Source organism: Cebus imitator, unplaced genomic scaffold, assembly GCF_001604975.1.
Source record: "Cebus imitator isolate Cc_AM_T3 unplaced genomic scaffold, Cebus_imitator-1.0 Scaffold237, whole genome shotgun sequence".
NCBI lineage: Eukaryota > Metazoa > Chordata > Mammalia > Primates > Cebidae > Cebus > Cebus imitator.
The window spans coordinates 2,257,891-2,276,633 of record NW_016107552.1 but is presented as its reverse complement, the minus strand read 5'-3'; the positions used below and the strand labels follow the sequence as shown (position 1 = coordinate 2,276,633).

At 45.7% G+C, this 18,743-nt stretch overlaps 1 protein-coding gene across 3 annotated transcripts in view; it reads left to right on the top strand.

Annotated features, from left to right (window-relative positions):
- MYO18B (myosin XVIIIB) overlaps positions 1-18,743 on the top strand; it is a 285,741-nt gene that overhangs the window by 235,024 nt on the left and 31,974 nt on the right. For all 3 annotated transcript variants that reach the window (XM_017498142.2, XM_017498140.2, XM_017498145.2), the window contains one exon: positions 9,997-10,127. In XM_017498142.2, coding sequence (XP_017353631.1) covers positions 9,997-10,127 — 131 coding nt within the window. The remainder of the gene's footprint in view (positions 1-9,996; positions 10,128-18,743) is intronic.

Here is an 18,743-nt window from a genome sequence, read left to right as displayed (position 1 = left end):
AGTGAGACCCTTTGTCTAAAGAATGATTATAACGTAATAAAAGACATTTGGCTTCTGCCTTGTTCTCTCTTGGATCACTTGCTATGAGAAAACCATCCACCGTATCATGAGGACACTGAAGCAGCTCAGTGGCTGTATTAGTCCGTTCTTGCATTGCTATTACGACTCCCTGAGACTGGGTAATTTATAAAGGAAAGAGGTTTAATTGGCTCATAGCTCCAACGCTGTACAGGAAGCATGGCTAGGGAAGCCTCAGGAAACTTACAATCATGGCAGAAGTCAAAGGGGAAGCACGCAGGCCCAACATGGCTGGAGCAGGAGGAAGAGAGAGAAGGGGGAGGTGCTATACACACTTTTAAACAACCGGATCTTGTGAGCACTCATGCGCTATCATGAGAGCAGCAAGGGAGAAATCTGCCCCCTTGATCCAGTCGGCTCCCACCAGGCCGGCCCCTCCTCCAACATTGGGATTACAGTTTGACATGAGATTTGGGCAGGGACACAAATCCAAACTGCATCAGTGAAAGACCCTTGAGACAGAGAACTGAACCTTCCCGCCAACAGCTAGCGAGGAAGTGAGGCCTCCCACCAGTAGCCACATCAGTGAACCTGCTTGGAAGGGGACCCTCCAGCTGCAGTCAAGCCTGCAGACAACCAAAGCCGTGGCTGGCATTTCAATAGATCCTGTCCTCATTCCCTCTTGCTGCCGCAACAAGCAACCACGAACACGGTGTCTTAAAACAACACAGATTTATTCTTTTGGCATTCTAGAGGTCAGATGTCTGAGATGAGTCTAAAGGCATTAAAAATTAATGTATCACCAGGGTTTGTGCCTTCTGGAGATCCCAGGGGACAATCTCTTCCAGCCTCTTCCAGCTTCTAGAGTCAGCCAGCATCTCTTGGCTCCTGGGTACACCACTCCTATCTCTGCTTCTGTTTCCACATTGCTGCTTTCTCCCCCACTGGTCCCCTTGCATTTAAAAAGACCCTTATGAGTGATTATATTAAGGCCTACCTAGAGAATCCAGGATAATCTCCTCCTACCCCAAGATCCTTAACATAATCACATCCGCAAGATGCCTTTTGCCCTATAAGTGAATGTATTTACACGTTGCAGAATTAGAACATGGACATCTTTGGGAGGACTTTATTTACCCTGACAAGTACCCTGAGCCAGAACCACCCAGATGAGCTACTCCTGAATTCTCAACCCACAGAATCTCTGAGAGATAATAAATAATACTGGATATTTCAAAATCCTAAGTGTTTAGGTAATCTGGTATATAGCAATACATAACTAACACAGAATGGGGATCTGTAAGTCTGCACTTGATTCTGTAGCCCTTGAAAGTCATAATTCTGGTGGTTGAGCACAATGGTTCACATCTCTAATCCCAGCAGTGGGAGGCAGAGATGTGAGGACCGCTAGAGGGCCACAGTTCAAGGTCAGCCCGGGCAACATAGTGAGACTCCATCTCTACAAAAAACAAAACAAAACAAAATACCTAAGTGGATGTAGTGATGTGCACCTGTAGTCCTAGCTACTGAGTAGGCTGAGGAAGGAGGATCATCTGCCCTAGCTTGGGTGACAGGGCAAAACTCCATCTCAAAAATTAACAAAAAAGAAGATCATAATTCTGGATGTCTTATGACTATTTTCCTCAAAATATACACATGGAAGCGTGTCCAAATATGTAAGTGAACAGTTTGATGAATTCATGTGTACTGAAAACACTGTTGTCTGTCTTAAATAATTGAAGGCTAAAGTGATCTTGGATGCTTTGGAGCTCTGGACCAGTCATTGCCCGTTCACTTTCAGATCTGCTCCTACCCTTTCTCTGCTCTGCTGTAGAATTACAGAAAATGACATTTCCTGGTTTCTTTGACCTCTGGTAGGTTCCACCAATGAAAGGCGGGGATGGACAATTGAAGTCAAAAGGAAAGGAGAAGAAGGATATCTGTCTTCCTTTGGCACTGCCTTGAGGTATCCATGGAAACAGCAGTGCTTCCTTTTAATTCTGGATCTTATCAGGGACTCTCCTTCTCCATGAAGCCCATTTCCTCTGAGCAGCACTACTGAGGTCTCACTTCCCATTGGATGGCTCAACTCCTTGGCTTTTCTGTCCAGTCCTAGGTTGGCAGTGCCTTCCTGCTCTTGCTAATCTCTCCCGGCTTCTCAATTTTTCCATCACCTGGGTGACCCATTTTCTGTATTAAATTCTCTTGGTTGAATGACCTAGAGTGGTTTCTGTTTTCCCAAAGCATTCTGTAAAACCCTTCCAGCTTCAGCAAAGCAAGTACCAGAGTCTTAGACACTGTTTTCTGATAAATGAAGTTGTCCTCATTAGACACAGACAGCCCTCATCTTTTTCCTGTCTTTACTTAGAAAGAAGGAAATAGGAACCTAAGGACTAAGTACGTGCTGCTGATTTAGGTAGGTGAGGTGTACACAATTTTACATTATTTCATTTGTTCCTTGTAATACCTTTTGCCAAGGATTAATATAGTACTGTCGTTTTAACAGATGAGGAACTGAAGGTAAGAAAGGGTTAGTAACCTTCTAGGGTTTGCTTAGCTGCTTCAGGGTTCATCTTATTCTAAAGCCAGTTCTGTTCCTCCTGCTTGTGATGGTGTTAGCAGTTCACAGCTCTCTTTCTCCCCACTCACTAGGGTCTCTCTGGAAGTGTGATGAGCTTCAGCTTCACTCGGTTCCACAGAATATTCACCGATCCTTAAGGAGAAATTAACCCACAAACCAACTAACAAATATAAATGTCTTCTTTGAGGATTTGGAAACCATTTCTAGGAGGATTGGGATTATTTAAAAATGTGGCAGAGGCTGGGTGTGTTGGCTCATGCCTGTAATCCCAATGCTTTGGGAGGCCAAGAAGGGCGGACCACTTGATGCCAGGAGTTTGAGACCAACTTGGGGAACATAGCAGGACACTGTCTCTACAAAAAAATTATTTAAAACAATATCTGGGCATGGTGGTGCACACTTGTATCCCAGCTACTCAGGAGGCTGAGGTAGGAGGATTGCTTGAGCCCAGAAGGTCAAGGTTATGGTGAGCTATGATTACACCACTGCACTCTCCAGTCTGGGCAAGAGAGTGAGACCTTATCTCTAAAAAAAAAAGTGTAGCAGAGTTGAGAGTTTTGGTTGATGCTGGCAGATGAAGCACAGGACAGCAATGGAATGAAACACTTGGCTTGATGAGTTGAGAGAATGGACTCTAGTCCCTGATTGCTGGGGTCTCTGCTGTGATTGATTAGACATGCCTACCATGTGCGAAGAAAAGGACAGGAGGTATTGTTGGATATTTGCCGACCCTTTAGAAATTGTGAAGGCCCCAACTTTAATCTGTCACTTTCCAGCTATATGAATTTGGGACCTTTGATGAGTCTCTCTGTGTCTACTACCACATCATAACAATAGAATAATACCGAAGTGGGTGGATCACTTGAGGTCAGGAGTTTGGGGTTCACCATGTTGGTCAGGCTGGTCTTGAACTCCTGACCTCAAATGATCCACATGCCTCAGCCTCCCAAAGTGCTGGGCTTAGAGGCATGAGCTACCGCGCCCAACCCACAGGGCTTTTATTCCCCCACTTTACACCCTCCAGCCTAATTTCTCCCAGGCAAGTGACCCTGGGAAAATTTGAAGGAAGCAATGGCAGTTCCTCATAGCTTTCTTTCTCGGAGAGATTCCCTCACCTGCAGAGACATAGGCCTCCTTGGATGAAACAGGGACAATTAGAAGCAGAGCTGGAAAGAGCCATGGACTGCAGTCAGGACACTTGAGCTTTGCTCTAGATCTTTTCTCGGTTGTGTGTCCCTAGGCAAATGAGTTAAATTCTCTACGCCTCAGCCTGCACATTTGTAAAATGGACACCACAAGGTGATGAAGCTTACCTCTGAGCATCGAGCAGGTGGATGAGGAAACTGTTCATTGTAGCATCAGAGAGGAATAAAGTTGTATTTTTTTTAACTTGCCTATGGTAAAGATAATTCTTACTCTTTACAGAAAATCTTGAGGAGTACTAAAAGGAACATAAAAATTGCCTGATGTCTTACCACACAGAGAGAATAACCATTGCTGCTCCTTCGCTGCAATAATCTCAGTTCACTTTTTATGTTTCTATGGTACTTGACTCTGAGGGTTTCAGTAAAGATTAAATGAGATAAAGTATTTTAAACATTTAGCAGAGTGCCTGTGTATGTGAGAAATATACATAAATATATTCACTTATTAATGAAATACATATTTATTATGTTCAAGGTTTGTTAAACATTTAAGGATATGAAAATACTTTATTATTTTCATCAAGTTTTCAGATATACCCTCATCTATAGGATAAAGTACCTGTTATAGGCAAAATTAAACTCCATTTATTTTTTGAGTTGAAGCCAGAAAGGATTGCTGATTGCTAATTCTAATCAGCAACTAGACTCTAATAAATATGTATGTCCTTCATATTTGCTAGGTAAACTATCTGCCAGATGCTGCAAATATGTGGGTGTGTATCTACACATGCACATGTTGTATACACACGTTTGCATATATACATGTTTAGATATATATATAATAGCATGTATGTGTAATTTTTTTAGCACCAGTTTCTGTAATATTTTCTGCTTGTCTTCATTAAATCAGAAGAAATCAACAAGATGAATTTTTGTCAAGTTTCAAAAGTGTTTTGAGACAGTCTGATCTATAGTGTAAATTGTGTGGCACAGGTGAAATTAGCTTTGGGGGGCCTTGGGAGACACCTCAGAAGGTTTGAGAGGCAACGTCTAGAGCTGCAGAAATCAACAAATGAGAGTCTTGTCCGTTTGTAGAGAAGAGAGGGTCCTCTGAAGGTTGAGATGCTCTGGGCAGAGAAAACAAACAACAAACAATAGTTTTAAATATTAGCCTCTAATTGAACATCACAAGAGGAGATGATTTTAATTGGAGCCATTAATTATCATACGAACTGCTTCTCACATGGGTAACTCTGTGATATGCTCCAGAGGGAGTAGTCTGGGAGTTTAACAAAAAATCGTGGTTCTCTCGTGATGCTGGGAAGGCCGGCAAGTATGCGTTTTATCTACATACTACTACATGTCACACATACTACACATTATCGTACTGGTCTCTATGTACATGAGATATATATATGTATATCGTCTATATATTTTGTATGTATCATGTATATTATGTATGTGTTAGAATGTGTAATACCTTTATCCTTCCCTCATTCGCCACTAATAGTCATACAATAGCACCATTCATTTCATCCCCAAACATGTAATGTGTGCCCCCTGGGTTCCAGACACCGCAATACAGATAGAGATTAGTTCCTTCCAAGAACATAAGCTCTGTGAAAGTGAGAACTTTATTTCTATCTGGTGCCTAGATCAGTGCTGTATGCCGTACGTGCTCAACACGTGTTTATTAAATGTACCTATGTATGAATGAATAATATATGAATATATAATATACACTAGGATGTATGGATGTTGTGTGTCTCCTACAGTGGGTACACCATTATACTGTAGTTTTAGATTACCCCAGGCTTGTGGTGTATATCTTAGTGGATTTCTACGTATGCATCTAACTATCTAAATCATTTTGTATCCTAATTTCCCCCCACCTCCCAATTTCTCTCCATACTTCAAATCTCTAAAGATAACGGAGAGGACCAAGCTCACATCTGACCTCAAAACACAACCCCACTTCCATGGAGCAGCCTTGAGCCAAGCCGGAGCAAGTGAGCGTGATTGTCAGATGTAGTCACTGCTACCTGCCCACTTCCTGTTTCATGAGAGGGGCACCCGCCCATTTCCCCTTCTGCTTGTGCACCCCTTCCACGTCTCCGGAGGGGTCTCTGGCTGGGACCTTGTTTTATCTGCCCCACAGAGACTGCTTGGGGCACTGCATTTGTTTAGCCTAATGAAATGGTCTTTGCAATCAGCAGACTCCATTTGGTTTTGGAGTTGAAGCAGGGAAGATTTGCTGATTGCTGATTACACCAACACTAAATTTCTCCGCGCTTTCTCCTTGGGGTGCACCCACTGAGACTGACGCTTCCCCAGCAGATGGAGAATTGGATGCAGAGGGTGGCAAGGGGACAATGACGGAGGGTGGGAGATACTGACAGGTTCCCCGAACGCTGTCGTTGGTCCACATACCCTAGCCTGGCGATGGCTTTCTGGTTCTCACCTCTTCTCCCCATGTCTAAGCCAACTCACCTCCTATGTAGCCCTTGATTTTTTTCATGTCTTTTCTCCTCGGGATAGTGAAAAATCTTCAGAGCCAGAGTCCTCCATTCCAGTGTTTTTTATTTGCTTTGTGACCTTGACAAATCTCCTCAGTGACCTGGGGATGACACTGTCCTTTCTGGGGCTCCTCCTCCTTGTATGAGGATTGAAGGATAGCTATGCCACTGCGGGTCAAGTTTCCACTCGGCCAAGCTCATGTCCTCCTTGAAAGAGTCCTGTGAGGGATGGTCTGCTACTGACACCGTTTCACCAATGAGACAACTTAGGTTCAGAGATGTTAATTGAGTACCTTGCTGGAGGTCACACAGCCAGTGAGCAGCAGAGCTGGGATTCGAACCCCGGCAGCCCGGCTCCAGAGCCTACTTTCACTTTTATGATATTGTAGATTTGGCCTGTTTTAGACTCTTATTTCTTCTGTCCACTTGCTTAGTCCCAGGCCAGGCCCACCCAACCCTGAGACACAGTGCCTCCTTCTCTCTCCTCTACACTCCAAGAAGCTCCCTGAGGGTGTAGACTGTACCCTTTGCAGCTCCTGCATGACACAGACAAGGGCAATTTTCACCCAAGCAAAACAAGGAGGGGACATCTCTACCCTTTTCTCATATCTTAGCACATGTGACTTAAAGAGTTCTCCCACCTAAGAACCCAAGACCTGGATGCTCATCTCAGCTTTGTGGCCTCCCAGCAGCATGGCCTCAGACAGGTCATTTGGTTAGACATTCATTGAACCAATGTTTATAGGATCCAGTGCATTTAACACATAACCCACAATGGCCCAGACTTGCAGACTTGGGATAGAATCTAAGGCAGAAATACAGATTTTTCTGCCTCTGTGTCTTACAAAGACACAGGTGCCACATCTGGGAGAAAGTGGCTAATGCCCAGTGGCACCATCGTCCTGGCCCATTAGAAAAGAGTGGAGCTTGGGCACGCGCTCCCGGAAGCTGCTGGGAGTTTGCACCCAGCCGTTTTCTAGCTGTGTTTATGAGCTGACATGCTGATGTCCTGGGAGGAGCACCCCCTCCTTCACAGTCCCTCGATGTCCTTTATTTCCTCTGACAGCCTGGCGGCCCCAGTCTCGGGTCGTCTCTCACCTTGTCAAGGCTAAGATGGGGATTTCACAGTTGGTGGCTTCAGTCAACCGGATGGACTGCCAGCCCCTTCTCATGCCGCCTCAGTGGCTCCCTTCCCACCACCCCTTCTCCCTCTCATCAGCTCAGCCTGGCCTTTAGCCTTAGTGTTTGCCTGCTGCTTCTCTCTCTCTAAAATCAGAAAACATTTGAAAGGCACAGACTTATAATAACGTGAATGGACAAGCTGATATGCAGAGAGCTGAGTGTGTGTCTGTCATGGTCCTTGCTGACTTCCTTTGAGGAATGCAATCATAGCCCCAGAAAGATCACTGTACTGGGAGCCGCCAAGCCCAGGGTTCAAATCCCAGCTCTGAACCTTTCCCGAGTGACCTTGCTGGCTTTACTTTCCTCATCTGCAAAATAAAGAAAAATGATGTCAGTTGTGGTGGCTCATGCCTGTATTCCCAGCACTTTGGGAAGCTGAGGTGGGCAGATCACTTGAGGTCAGGAGTTGCCTGGCCAACATGCCAAAACCCTGTCTCTACTAAATAATATATAAATTGGCCAGGCATGGGAATGGGTGCCTGTAATCCCAGCTACTTGGGAGGCTGAGGCAGGAGAATTGCTTGGACCTGGGAGGTGGAGATTGTAGTGACTGAGATCGGGGCACTGCACTCCAGCCTGGACAACAGATCCAGGCTCTGTCTTTAAAAAAGAGAAAAAGAAAAATAGAAAAATGACTCTGGGCTAAGAGAGGGGCTGTGAGCCATTCATTTTCACTCAGTCCCATGGGGAGCTGGGAATTGCACTTTGACTCCACATCTTCAAATTTCTCCCGTCCTCACTGTCCTCATTTGGTATGTGTGCTCCTTTACACAACAGCCCAAAAATAAACTTTACGTAATTAGAGCCGCTTACAAGAAAAATCCCATCTCTAACCGCACTTCACCCCGTCCATAAATATTCTCAGTTCCCCGTGTTATTTGCATAGATCTGGGCGTGATCCTGCTCGGCTCTATTCAGTTTGCTTCATGTTGTTTCACAGCAGCACTCCACGCCGCCACAATTCTTATTTCTAATGTTAATGTCTGCCTAAGAGCATCAAAGTGACACACTGTGATTTCCCTAACCATTCCCAATTGCTGGGTGATGAGGCAGATCTCAGCCTCTCCTTGTCGTCAGTGGCACCACGGCAAGCATCCCGGGGCATAGAGCTGTGTTCTGCCTCTTGATTTATCCCCCGAAAGATGAATTCCCAGGAGGTTAGATTCTGGATCTCACCTAGGTTTCAGACTCAGCACCGTGGACATGCAGGCCAGACAATTCCTTGTGGGACAGTCCTGTGCGTCGTTGAACAGCATCCCTGGCCTCTACCCACCAGATGCCAGCAGCATTCCCCCAAGTTGTGACTGCCAAAAATGTCTTAGACATGACCAACTGTTCTCTGGGGGGGACAGAATCACCCTCAGGTGGCAATCACTGTATGTTAAAGGGTAGCAGTGTGTAGATTGCAAATTAAAGTCACATATTTTCCCCAGAGTCCAGATAAAATCCAATTAGAAAAGTACAAGAAAGTATCAATCACTAAGGTGAGCACTGAGAGGGGAGTCAGAGGCACTGGGCTTGAGTTCCCGCTCTGAGGGGAGTCAGAGGCACTGGGCTTGAGTTCCCACTCTGCCATGAAGTTTTTGCTTCTTAAGGCCTCAGTTTGTCATCTGTGAAATGGGAGCAAGAACAGAGACTCACCTGCTGGGCCTGGGAGGCATGACTGAGATCCTGGCTGCAAAACACGCAACACAGCTCTGGCCACAGACGGAGCTCCATAAATGCCCATTGTGTTTGCCTGTTCTAGAGGGAGCCCAGTAGGGTTTTTCACCTTGGCTTTTTTTTTCTTCTTCTTTTTCTTTTTGAGATGGAGTCTCACTCTCTTATCCAGGCTGGAGTGCAGAGGCGGGATCCATTAGGATGACTCCTGAGTAGCTGGGATTACAGGTGCCCATCACCACGCCCAGCTAATTTTTGTATTTTTAGTAGAGATGGGGTTTCTCCATCTTGGTCAGGCTGGTCTTGAACTCCTGACCTCGTGATCCACCTGCCTCGGCCTCCCCAAGTGTTGAGTTTACAGGCATGAGCCACCACGCCCGGTTCATCTTTGCTTTTGCTGCTGTTGGGGACAGCAAGGTGGGGGCACCTGGAAGACAGACTTGAAAGGAAACCACCTTTGTTATGATCTCCTCATGACCTCCTGCACCAGATTTATCCCTGGGGCTCAGCTTCTTAAACCAGACTCAATGACCCTGCTTGGTTTGCACATTTACTCCTCCATCCAAGATAGGCTGAGTAGCCACTGTACGTGGTGGTGCAGATTCAGAGCATGGCCCTGGGCTCCGATGCACTGGAAGCAGCACCGCCTGCACAGGTGAGCAAGCTCTCTGTGCCACGCCCAGGAGCATCTATTTCCTCCTCTGTGAAACATGGAATACCTGGCCGAGGATCCCATAAACCTGTCCGCAGAGGGAGCCTCTCATGGAGAACCAGCCACTTAATAGGTGCTCAGTGAACACTAGGCTCAGCCGGGGGCATGTCTCTTCCCCAGTGCATGCATGGGTGGTGCATTTCCTGTCCAAGGCCAACGTGTGCATGCATCCTCTGTCCCCAGGAGAAGTATGTGGAGGAGCTTGCTGCAGTGAGGCAGACCCTCCAGACAGACCTGGAGACATCCATTCGGCGGATTGCTGACCTGCAGGCAGCCTTGGAAGAAGTGGCATCCAGTGACAGTGATACTGAGAGGTAACTTACTAGGGGCTGGATGGGGCTGGGCACAGCAGGGTGGACAGCATTCTGGGGAGCTCTTTTAGCCGGGCTGGGGCCACATTCACTGGGAAACCCAAAGATGTTCTGGGGCTGGAGGCGTCACTGGCTTACTTGGGTGAGGAGAGACTGGATGGTGTTAACCTCTCCTTGCCGTTGTGAAAACCTCTCACTCGAGCTCACCAAGCCTTTGGTGAAGCAATGTGGCCGAAACGAGGACTTCAGTGTATGGTCTTCGTCAAGTTCTACGTCCAATCTTGGCCTAATCTGTAAAATGTGCATAACAATATTAGGATGACCCGCATGCCGTTGCCAAGATTGGACTATTTTTGGCCAATAGACTGGAAGTTTCGTATATTCGATCTACCGCCTATTTCATAGGGCGATTAGCAAGAGTTAATTGAGTTCACGGATGAACATGACAGGTATGTAAGTGCTATATAAGGAGAAGCTATGTTTGTGCAGAGTAATGGACATAATTTTACAAGGGCTATGGCTGATTCAAGGATGCAAGTTTGGGCTGGTGATCAGCGAGACCACCCAAGTTCAATGGTAGGGTTTTTCCCCTTCTCACCTTTCACCATCTCTGCTGTGATGTCCCAAGCTACTGCATGCCACAGGTGGACCACTCAATTGGGAAGAGTTCAAGGTATCCCAGCTGAGCACATGGGTCCGGGCTGTCTAGCTCCTACAGCATTCTGTTCCCAGAAGCTGCCTTTCTACCCTTGGCTTATTGCTTCCCTAGGAACCACAGCTGCCTGTCTTGCCACACATCCCCGCCCCCATTCTAGCCTCTGTGGCAAAGCCTGGGTAGCAGAGAAGGCACTTTCTTCACATAGCTTTGCAATAAGAACCTGCAGATGTGGCTCCCTCCTGCTGCCTGCAAGCTCCCCCTGTCCGCCCCTGAGCAGGCCACATTAAAAGCCAGTTTTTCTTGGTCTTCCTCTCTGAAGGCTTTTATTTTTCTGCAGCCAGAACAGTCAAGCATCAGTCCTTGGGATGCATCCCTCTCTGTTTGACTGCAAAGAAGTTCAAGGTCATGCAGCAAATTAGCCTCATACGCTGAGCTAGAACGCAGGTCTGCTGAGTTTCCTACCCAGACCTTTGCCATTCACACCTCTCTTCGGGGTGGAGGCAGGGGCAGCTGCTGACCTTTGGGACATATGGGTGTGAGACAGGCAAGAGAAGCTGAGAGGGTTGCGAATCAGCTCTTGTTGAGCCAGCAGGAAGAACCAGACATCTATATTGTCTATATTAGAGCTCACTATGAATAGTCAAAGAAAAAAACTGGGAGAAATACACCAGCATTCTAACACTGAGGAAAGGCGTTACGGGTGACAATTTTTTTTCTTCAAGTTTATTTATATTTTCTGAAATCTGTGCAATGAACATGAACACACATCTCCAGCTCCACTAGTACTCTCTGTAGGAGATTTTGCTCATAGAAGTTATGTACTCTATATACCGAATTTTAGAATGCGCATAACCTCCTCCCTTGATACAGTCCTGAATTGGTCATAGCTGCTGAGGGATTTGTGATCTCAGGCTCTCCAGTGAAGATATCTGAGCGCAGCGGAGCAAGACGGAGAGCCACTGGGCTCTAAAATGTTCTTGGCCAGGCACGGTGGCTCACACCTGTAATCCCAGCACTTTGGGAGGCTGAGGCAGGAGGATCACTTGAGACCAGGAATTCAGGAACATCCTGGGAAACATAAGGAGTCCCCGTCCCTACAAAAACTCCTTTTAAAAAAAATCAGGCAGGCGTGGTGGCACCTGGAGTCCCAGCTACTCAGGAGGCTGAGGCAGGAGAATTACTTCAACCAAGGAGTTTGAGACTACAGGAAGCTGTGATTTGTGATTGTGCCACTGCACTCCAGCCTGGGCGACAGAGCGAGACCCTGTCTCAAAAAATAAGCAAATAAATAAAACTTCATGTTTTTGCCTCTAAATAAAAGACTTCATCTTAAAAAAAAAAATTCTTCAATTTGTGCAAAAGTGGCTTCCGTGCACAACCCAAGTATTCCCGCCATTCCCTGCGAATTTGCACAACTGTCAAATGGCTGGTGAAAGGGCAAATTCTGATGTTGCAGCTGCCTTCCAGCTCATGATCACGTTCAGGATCCCACCTCCAGGGGCCCCTCCTCCTGTTTTATTAGCGTTGGGGCAGAACTTGCTATAATTACAAAAATGCCTTTTGTCGTTATTACCTGTTTGATGCTTGGGCTGGCTTCTCCATTCATAGAAACAACAGAGGTTTTGCATGAATTACAACAGGAATGAATAGCTATGGTTACTACCATCTTCGGCCAAAGAGCAAAATGTTTAAATTATTTTCACTTGTGTAGCAAGAGATTGCTTTTCTAGTAAACAATCAAAGTTAAGTAAACATAACAAAATTGGAGGGAGGCAGAGGGTCCATGCTTGAAGGGTGGGTGACAGGCTGGAAGAAGGTACAACACGAAGCAAGGGACAGTGTCCATCAACAGATGCATGAATAAAGAAAATGTGATACGGATACACAATGGAGTACTATTCAGCCATGTAAAAGAATGGGATGCAGTCATTGGCAGTGATGTGAATGGAACTGGAAGTCATGTTAAGTGAAATAAGCCAGACACAGAAAGAGAAACATTGCCTGTTCTCACTTAATTGTGGGATACAAAAATCAAAACAATTGAACCCATGGGAATAGACAGTAGGAGGTGGGCTGGCGAATGGGTATAAAGATATATTTAGAGTGAGTGAATAGGGCCTGGTATTTAATAGCATAACAGGATGACTAGTCAATAATAATTTAATTGTCCATTAAAAAAATAAATAATTGGAGTATAATTGAATTGTTTGTAACACAAAGGGTAAGTGCTTGAGGGGATGGAGTCCCCATTTTCCATGATGTGGTTATTATGTATTGCATGCCTATATCAAAACACCTCATTACCCCCTAAATATGCATACCTACTATGTACCCACAAAAATTAAAAAATGAAAACATTATAAAATGAAAACATTATAAAATGAAAAGGGAAATAAGAAGCAAAGGACAGACATCTCACTGGGGGAATAAGATCCTGGTGGTGAGATCACAGAAGGTTGTAGGCATCACTGCAGTCTTGGCAAAGGGGCGAATCCCCTCTGGCCTTAAAGGGACCCTGCTGCCACCCTCGTCCTAACAAGAGACACCTTTATCTCTGTTCTGATCTACCCTTTCTGAGCTCCATGCCCTGGGAACCCAGGAATCCAATCTGAATTCTTTCTGTCTCACTTTTCATGATCTTCTGTCTCTAGGGCCTTAAATCTTCCTCCCTGCTGGCTTCTGATGTTTTTTCTCCTTGACTGGATCTCTAGTTTCCACATAGCACCTGCCTCATAGCTGGAAGGGACATCACCTGCATTTCAGAGTTGCTGTGAAGTGTGAAATGGCTATAGAACGCCAGGTGTAAAGAAATGCATCTTGTGCCTGTACCTGGAAAAACCCCGTGCAATGTGTAGGATTATTACAATTGGAAGTCAAGGAAGAATTTGAGAAGGAATAGGCTCTGCACGTCAACAGGTCTGATTGCCAGTTAGAGATCTAATGGTCAATTTCTGCATGACCTAGGGCAAGTTATTCAGCCTCTCTGAACCTCAGTCTCTTCGAATTTAAAATGGGTTAATAATAAGAAGCAAATGAAAAAATACCACTTCCTAGCGCAGTACCTTGCGCATAGCAGCGGCTCATGCAAATGATGAGAATCATCAATTGCATTCATTCATTCATTGGATAAATTCTTACTGAGCATGTATTGCCTGCGAGATGCTGTGTTAAGTGCTTGTTTTATTCCGCTTGCTTCTTGTTATCATTATTCTCCCTCTTACATGAAGAGAGGTTAAATAACTTGCCAGAAGTCAGGCAGAGATGAACGTTTGGAAATATGTCTAAAGCCCAGGTTGGTTGAATTGCCGAGGAATAGAGAGAAGAGCCTAGGGGTGGTTCTGCTTTTATCAAACCTGCATTCTGCTGGGTGCGTTTGTGTGTTTGTGTGTCCAAAAATAAAGTGCACAGACTGATAAATAAAACAGGAGAATACAATTGTAGTTATGAGGGCAGAGAACGTGGTGCTATGATGGAGAGCAGGATGGGCAGATATAGCCTCCCAGAGAGGAAGGTGTTGGCATTAAGACCTGAATGGGAAAAGGGGCCAGCCATGGGAAGGCTTGGAGAAAATGAGTGAGGGCAGTTCAAGGCACGTTTTAAGAAGCGAAAGGAGATCCATGTCCCCTGGGAAGGTAAATGAGGGAGCAGCAGACCTCTCGCTCCCTTTTCTCTTTCTCCATCCTGCCTTCCTCTTTCCCTTTCTCCTGCCTCTTTTCTCCTCTGAACACGTCCCATAGAAACCCACTGACACCTTCAGTTTCTTCAAGTGCCCCAGTGCCCCAGGCGGGACTGGCCACGTCATTTGTAGGGTCCAGTGTGAAGTGAAAGTGTGAGGCTTGGCAGACATGGTGGCTCACACCTGTAATCCCAGCACTTTGGGAGGCCAAGGTGGGTGGATCACTTGAGGCCAGGAGTTCAAGACCAGCCAGGCCAACATGACAAATCCCTGTCTCTACCAAAAATACAAAAAGCTGGATGTGGCTGTGGTCACCTGTAGTTCCAGGTGCTCGGGAGGCTGAGACAGGGTGATGGCTTGAATGAGTGAGGCAGAGATTGCAGTTAGCCAAGGTGGTGCCACTGCACTCCAGCCTGGGCGACAGAGTGAGGCTTCATCTCAAAAAAAAAAAAAAAAAAAAAAAAGAAAAAAGAAAGTGTGGGGCTCCTGGTTCAAAATTATTAAAAATTTCAGGCTGAGTGCTGTGATTCACACCTGTAATCCCAGCACTTTGGGAGGCCAAGGTGGGCAGGTCATGAGGTCAGGAGATTGAGACCATCCTGGCCAACATGGTGAAACCCCATCTCTACTAAAAATACAAAAAATGAGCTGGGCCTGGTGGCGCATGCCTGTAATCACAGCTTCTCGGGAGGGTGAGGCAGGAGAGTCACTTGAGCCGGGGAGTCGCAGACAGCCAAGATTGCACCACTGTACTTCAGCCTGGTGACAGTGTAAAACTCTGTCTAAACAACAAAAACAAGAAAACAAACAAACAAACAAAAAAATTTCGAGACAGTGACAGAAGTGCATTAAACCAAAATGTGGGCCCTTCTGGGCATGGGTCATAAGTACCTAAAGCCAGCCCTGGCCCCAGGGTGGTACTTAGGGAGCATTTCCTAATTCCCAGCAGGCCTTGATCCTAATATGTTGACTTGGAACTTGGATTTGAGGTGGAAATACAATGTAGATTTCAATAGTATCACAGAAATGGGGAAACTGAGAAAAAAATGTCCATGAGGTCTCAATACATTTCAAAGAATTAATATTGTATAAAGCAGGTTCTCGGATCATAGTGCAATTAAATGGGTTATAAACAATGAAAAGAAGTATTTGTGTTGCTAGGTTGTAAATCCACAGTCCATAGCAGAAGCCCCAGCTCCTGCCCAGGCCCCAGTCTGTATTCTCCCACTTGCTAGCAGCTCCACGCTACACTTCATTCTTAATTGCCTCATCACCCTGGGGTGAGAGGTTTGAATTAGAGCCTGAGGGACTGGTTCGAGGTACTTCTCCTAACAGAGTTCTCAATTATAATAGTATTCAAACCCAACTCAGGAGACACACACACACACACACACACACACACACACACACACACAAAAGAGAGAGAGAGAGAGAGAGAGAGAGAGAGAGAGGCTTCAGCTGCAGATGAGGTTCTTTGAGAGACTTGTTCAAATTACAAAAAGTCACATTTCCCCATGCTGGGAATTAGATCTGAGTGTAACAGGCCTTCAAGGCTGGAAATGTGGCTGCGTGCTCAGAAAGCCAGGTGGCCTATGTGGTAGCATTTAAACATGTGCTTTCCTGCACTAGGGCCCTGCATTGTAACTTGAACTGTGACATCAACCTCCTTAGATTAATGGAGAAATGGCTTAAGTCGGTCCCCCAGGCCTGGGGTACACTCGTTACTCACGGAGGGAGGAATGTGCTGGCTGACAAGTAGTCCCATCTATTCCTGGCCCAGGGGCTGCGGCTGCACTGTCGCCTTGGCTAGAGGGTAAAGGGGTTTGGGTGAGATGTGGAGAGGTCGATGAATGACCTCTTACTCTTGGGTCGGCTGAAAGTGCATCTATACCAGCTGGCCCAATCTGAGATGGATGCTCTGAAAAAAGAGTCATCAGTCACTTTGTTGAGCATAAGTTGGATGTTTTCCAACGTACATCCTTTTATAACCTGTCTAAAATTAGGCTGCAGTAGGACAAGTGGAAAGATCTGGGTCTAGTCAAAGATTCTGGTTGCTACTGAGGGCCTGCTTCTGAGTTAATGTATTCATCAGTTGTTATAGTGAATTCCAAGTTTCTCTTCGAAGAATCAGTATGTCAGTATGTTCAGCTCTCTTGTTCTTTAATTCTCTATTTTAAAGTTTAACTTCCTTGTAATTGCAGTAAACAACTGTCTCCACCGGTTCTAATCAGTAGTTCCCATCTCTTCCCCTGGCCCCCGGCTCCGTCCTGACTCATCCTGGCCACCTGCCCCAGTCACCTTCCCCTGTCACCTTCTTTGACCTAGGTCACCCCTGGCTACCTGCTCTGACCCACCTGTAACAGTCCTTCCCGCCAAAACACCCACCCTGCCATGCCAGCTCGGACCCCTGCTCTCTTTAAAATAGCCATTCGGGATTAGTCTAGCTTGTGTGGTCTAACCCTAGCCAACAAGGGAATGACACAGCAGTAGGGGCAACCCCCATCAGGCATCAATAAATCCCCGCCTTGTCCAAGCGTGCGGCCACCATCGCTCCATCCGTACGCCACACCCTTCTATAGAAGTAAACTGCCTTGCTGAGAGGATGTATCTTTGAGTGCTATTTCTTTTGCGGCATCAAAATTTTACTTATAACAGAGTGGACCCAGGCTCTGTCCAAACTGCAGAGTTGCTTGCTGCATAGAACAGTCATTGGAACTGCCAGCAGTTCTTTTCCTGCAACTTTTTACCTTCTAGTTTGTCCTCCGTGAGTAATGAATGTGTTCCAGGCCTGGGAGAACAGCTTAAAGCCTTTCCACTAATCTAAGAAGGTTGATGCTGCAGTTCAAGTTACAACACAGGGCCTTAGTACCATATAATGCCTGTTTAAATAGTGCTGCATAGACCACCTGGCTTTCTGAACGTGTTTCTAGCCCATACATTCAGCTAGTAGGATTCACAGGGGTCAGGGCTCCGAACTACTTTATCTGTTCCAGCATTACAGGAAATAATGATAATTATAGAAATTACAATTATCTTGAGAAATTACTTTGTGCAGGTACTTTGCTACCTGTTTTGCATACGTTGTCCTCAAAGCAACTCTCGGAGGTTCCTTCCATTATTATTCCCTGTTTGCAGATGAGGAAACAGAGAAGTCAAGAAATTTGCCCCAATCCATGCAGTAAATGATGAAGCCATTGTCTGATTTCCAGGCTAACTCCATAACCTATACCACTAATGGCCAAGCTCTGCTGTCATGTCAGATGTAACCTACTTCCTCCTTTCCCTCATCAAGGTCTCTGTTCTCTGCCCAGTAACTGCCCTGTCATTAAGGTGAACTTGTGTCTGCCACTGTGAGATGGGGCCAGTGAATTTACTTCCCAGGCAACATTTGCATTTAGACTGGAATTGTCTGGCAAAGACTGACCCTGAAGGAGTACATCTGAAGACATTGATTTAATTATCTTGCTCATCATCAACCCCTTGTTTACAAATTCCTGGCACAAGTTCTTCTTCTTCTTTTTTTTTTAAAAAGAAGCCACTTGCAACAAGGGTAGAGAAAGAACCACTGACCGCATGTCAGGAGATGAGGGTCCCAGACAGGTGCACCACCAAATGAATCAGGACAATGGACAGGTCATCCGCCTTTGGACCTGTGCCCACTGAGCAGAAAACAATGAATGAAAGCCTTCTGTGTTGGGACAGGGGATACAGTAGGGAACAAACAGGCATGGACTTACCTTGTGGAGCCTGCAGCCCAAAGACACTTTCTTCATGTGGTAAAAGGGTCAATGGATTTCAAACTCCCTCTTTATTGTAGAGTTCCTTTTTTTTTTTTTTTACACCAAAGCAAACTCATGAACAAAATTTTAGCTTACGATGGAATGCAATCATCCTCTCATTGGAGTGAGAGAGGACGGTCTGGGAATAATCCTTCCTCCTAGGTCTCTTTTCTAGACCCCTTCGTACCCACACTTTTCATGAGGTCTCCCAGAACTCGAGGGCTCCATGCACCATGGTGTACAAACTCAAGTACTTTCCAGGACCAGTAACCTATGACTTTATATAAAGTCAGCATGGCAGTGAGTTCTACCCATGTGGTTGAACGCTTCCCAGGAGCAGACAGAACAAAGCTTCCTGTTGCTTCTACCTGAAAGCCTCTGTTTCCCTCCTGTCCCAAAGACTTTATTCCAGGTCATCTCATGATAAAAATGTTAGATGGCTTTAGCATTTGTCCATACAATAAATGTGAGCTATAGTTCCTAAAGCTCTTTTTTTTTTTTTTTTT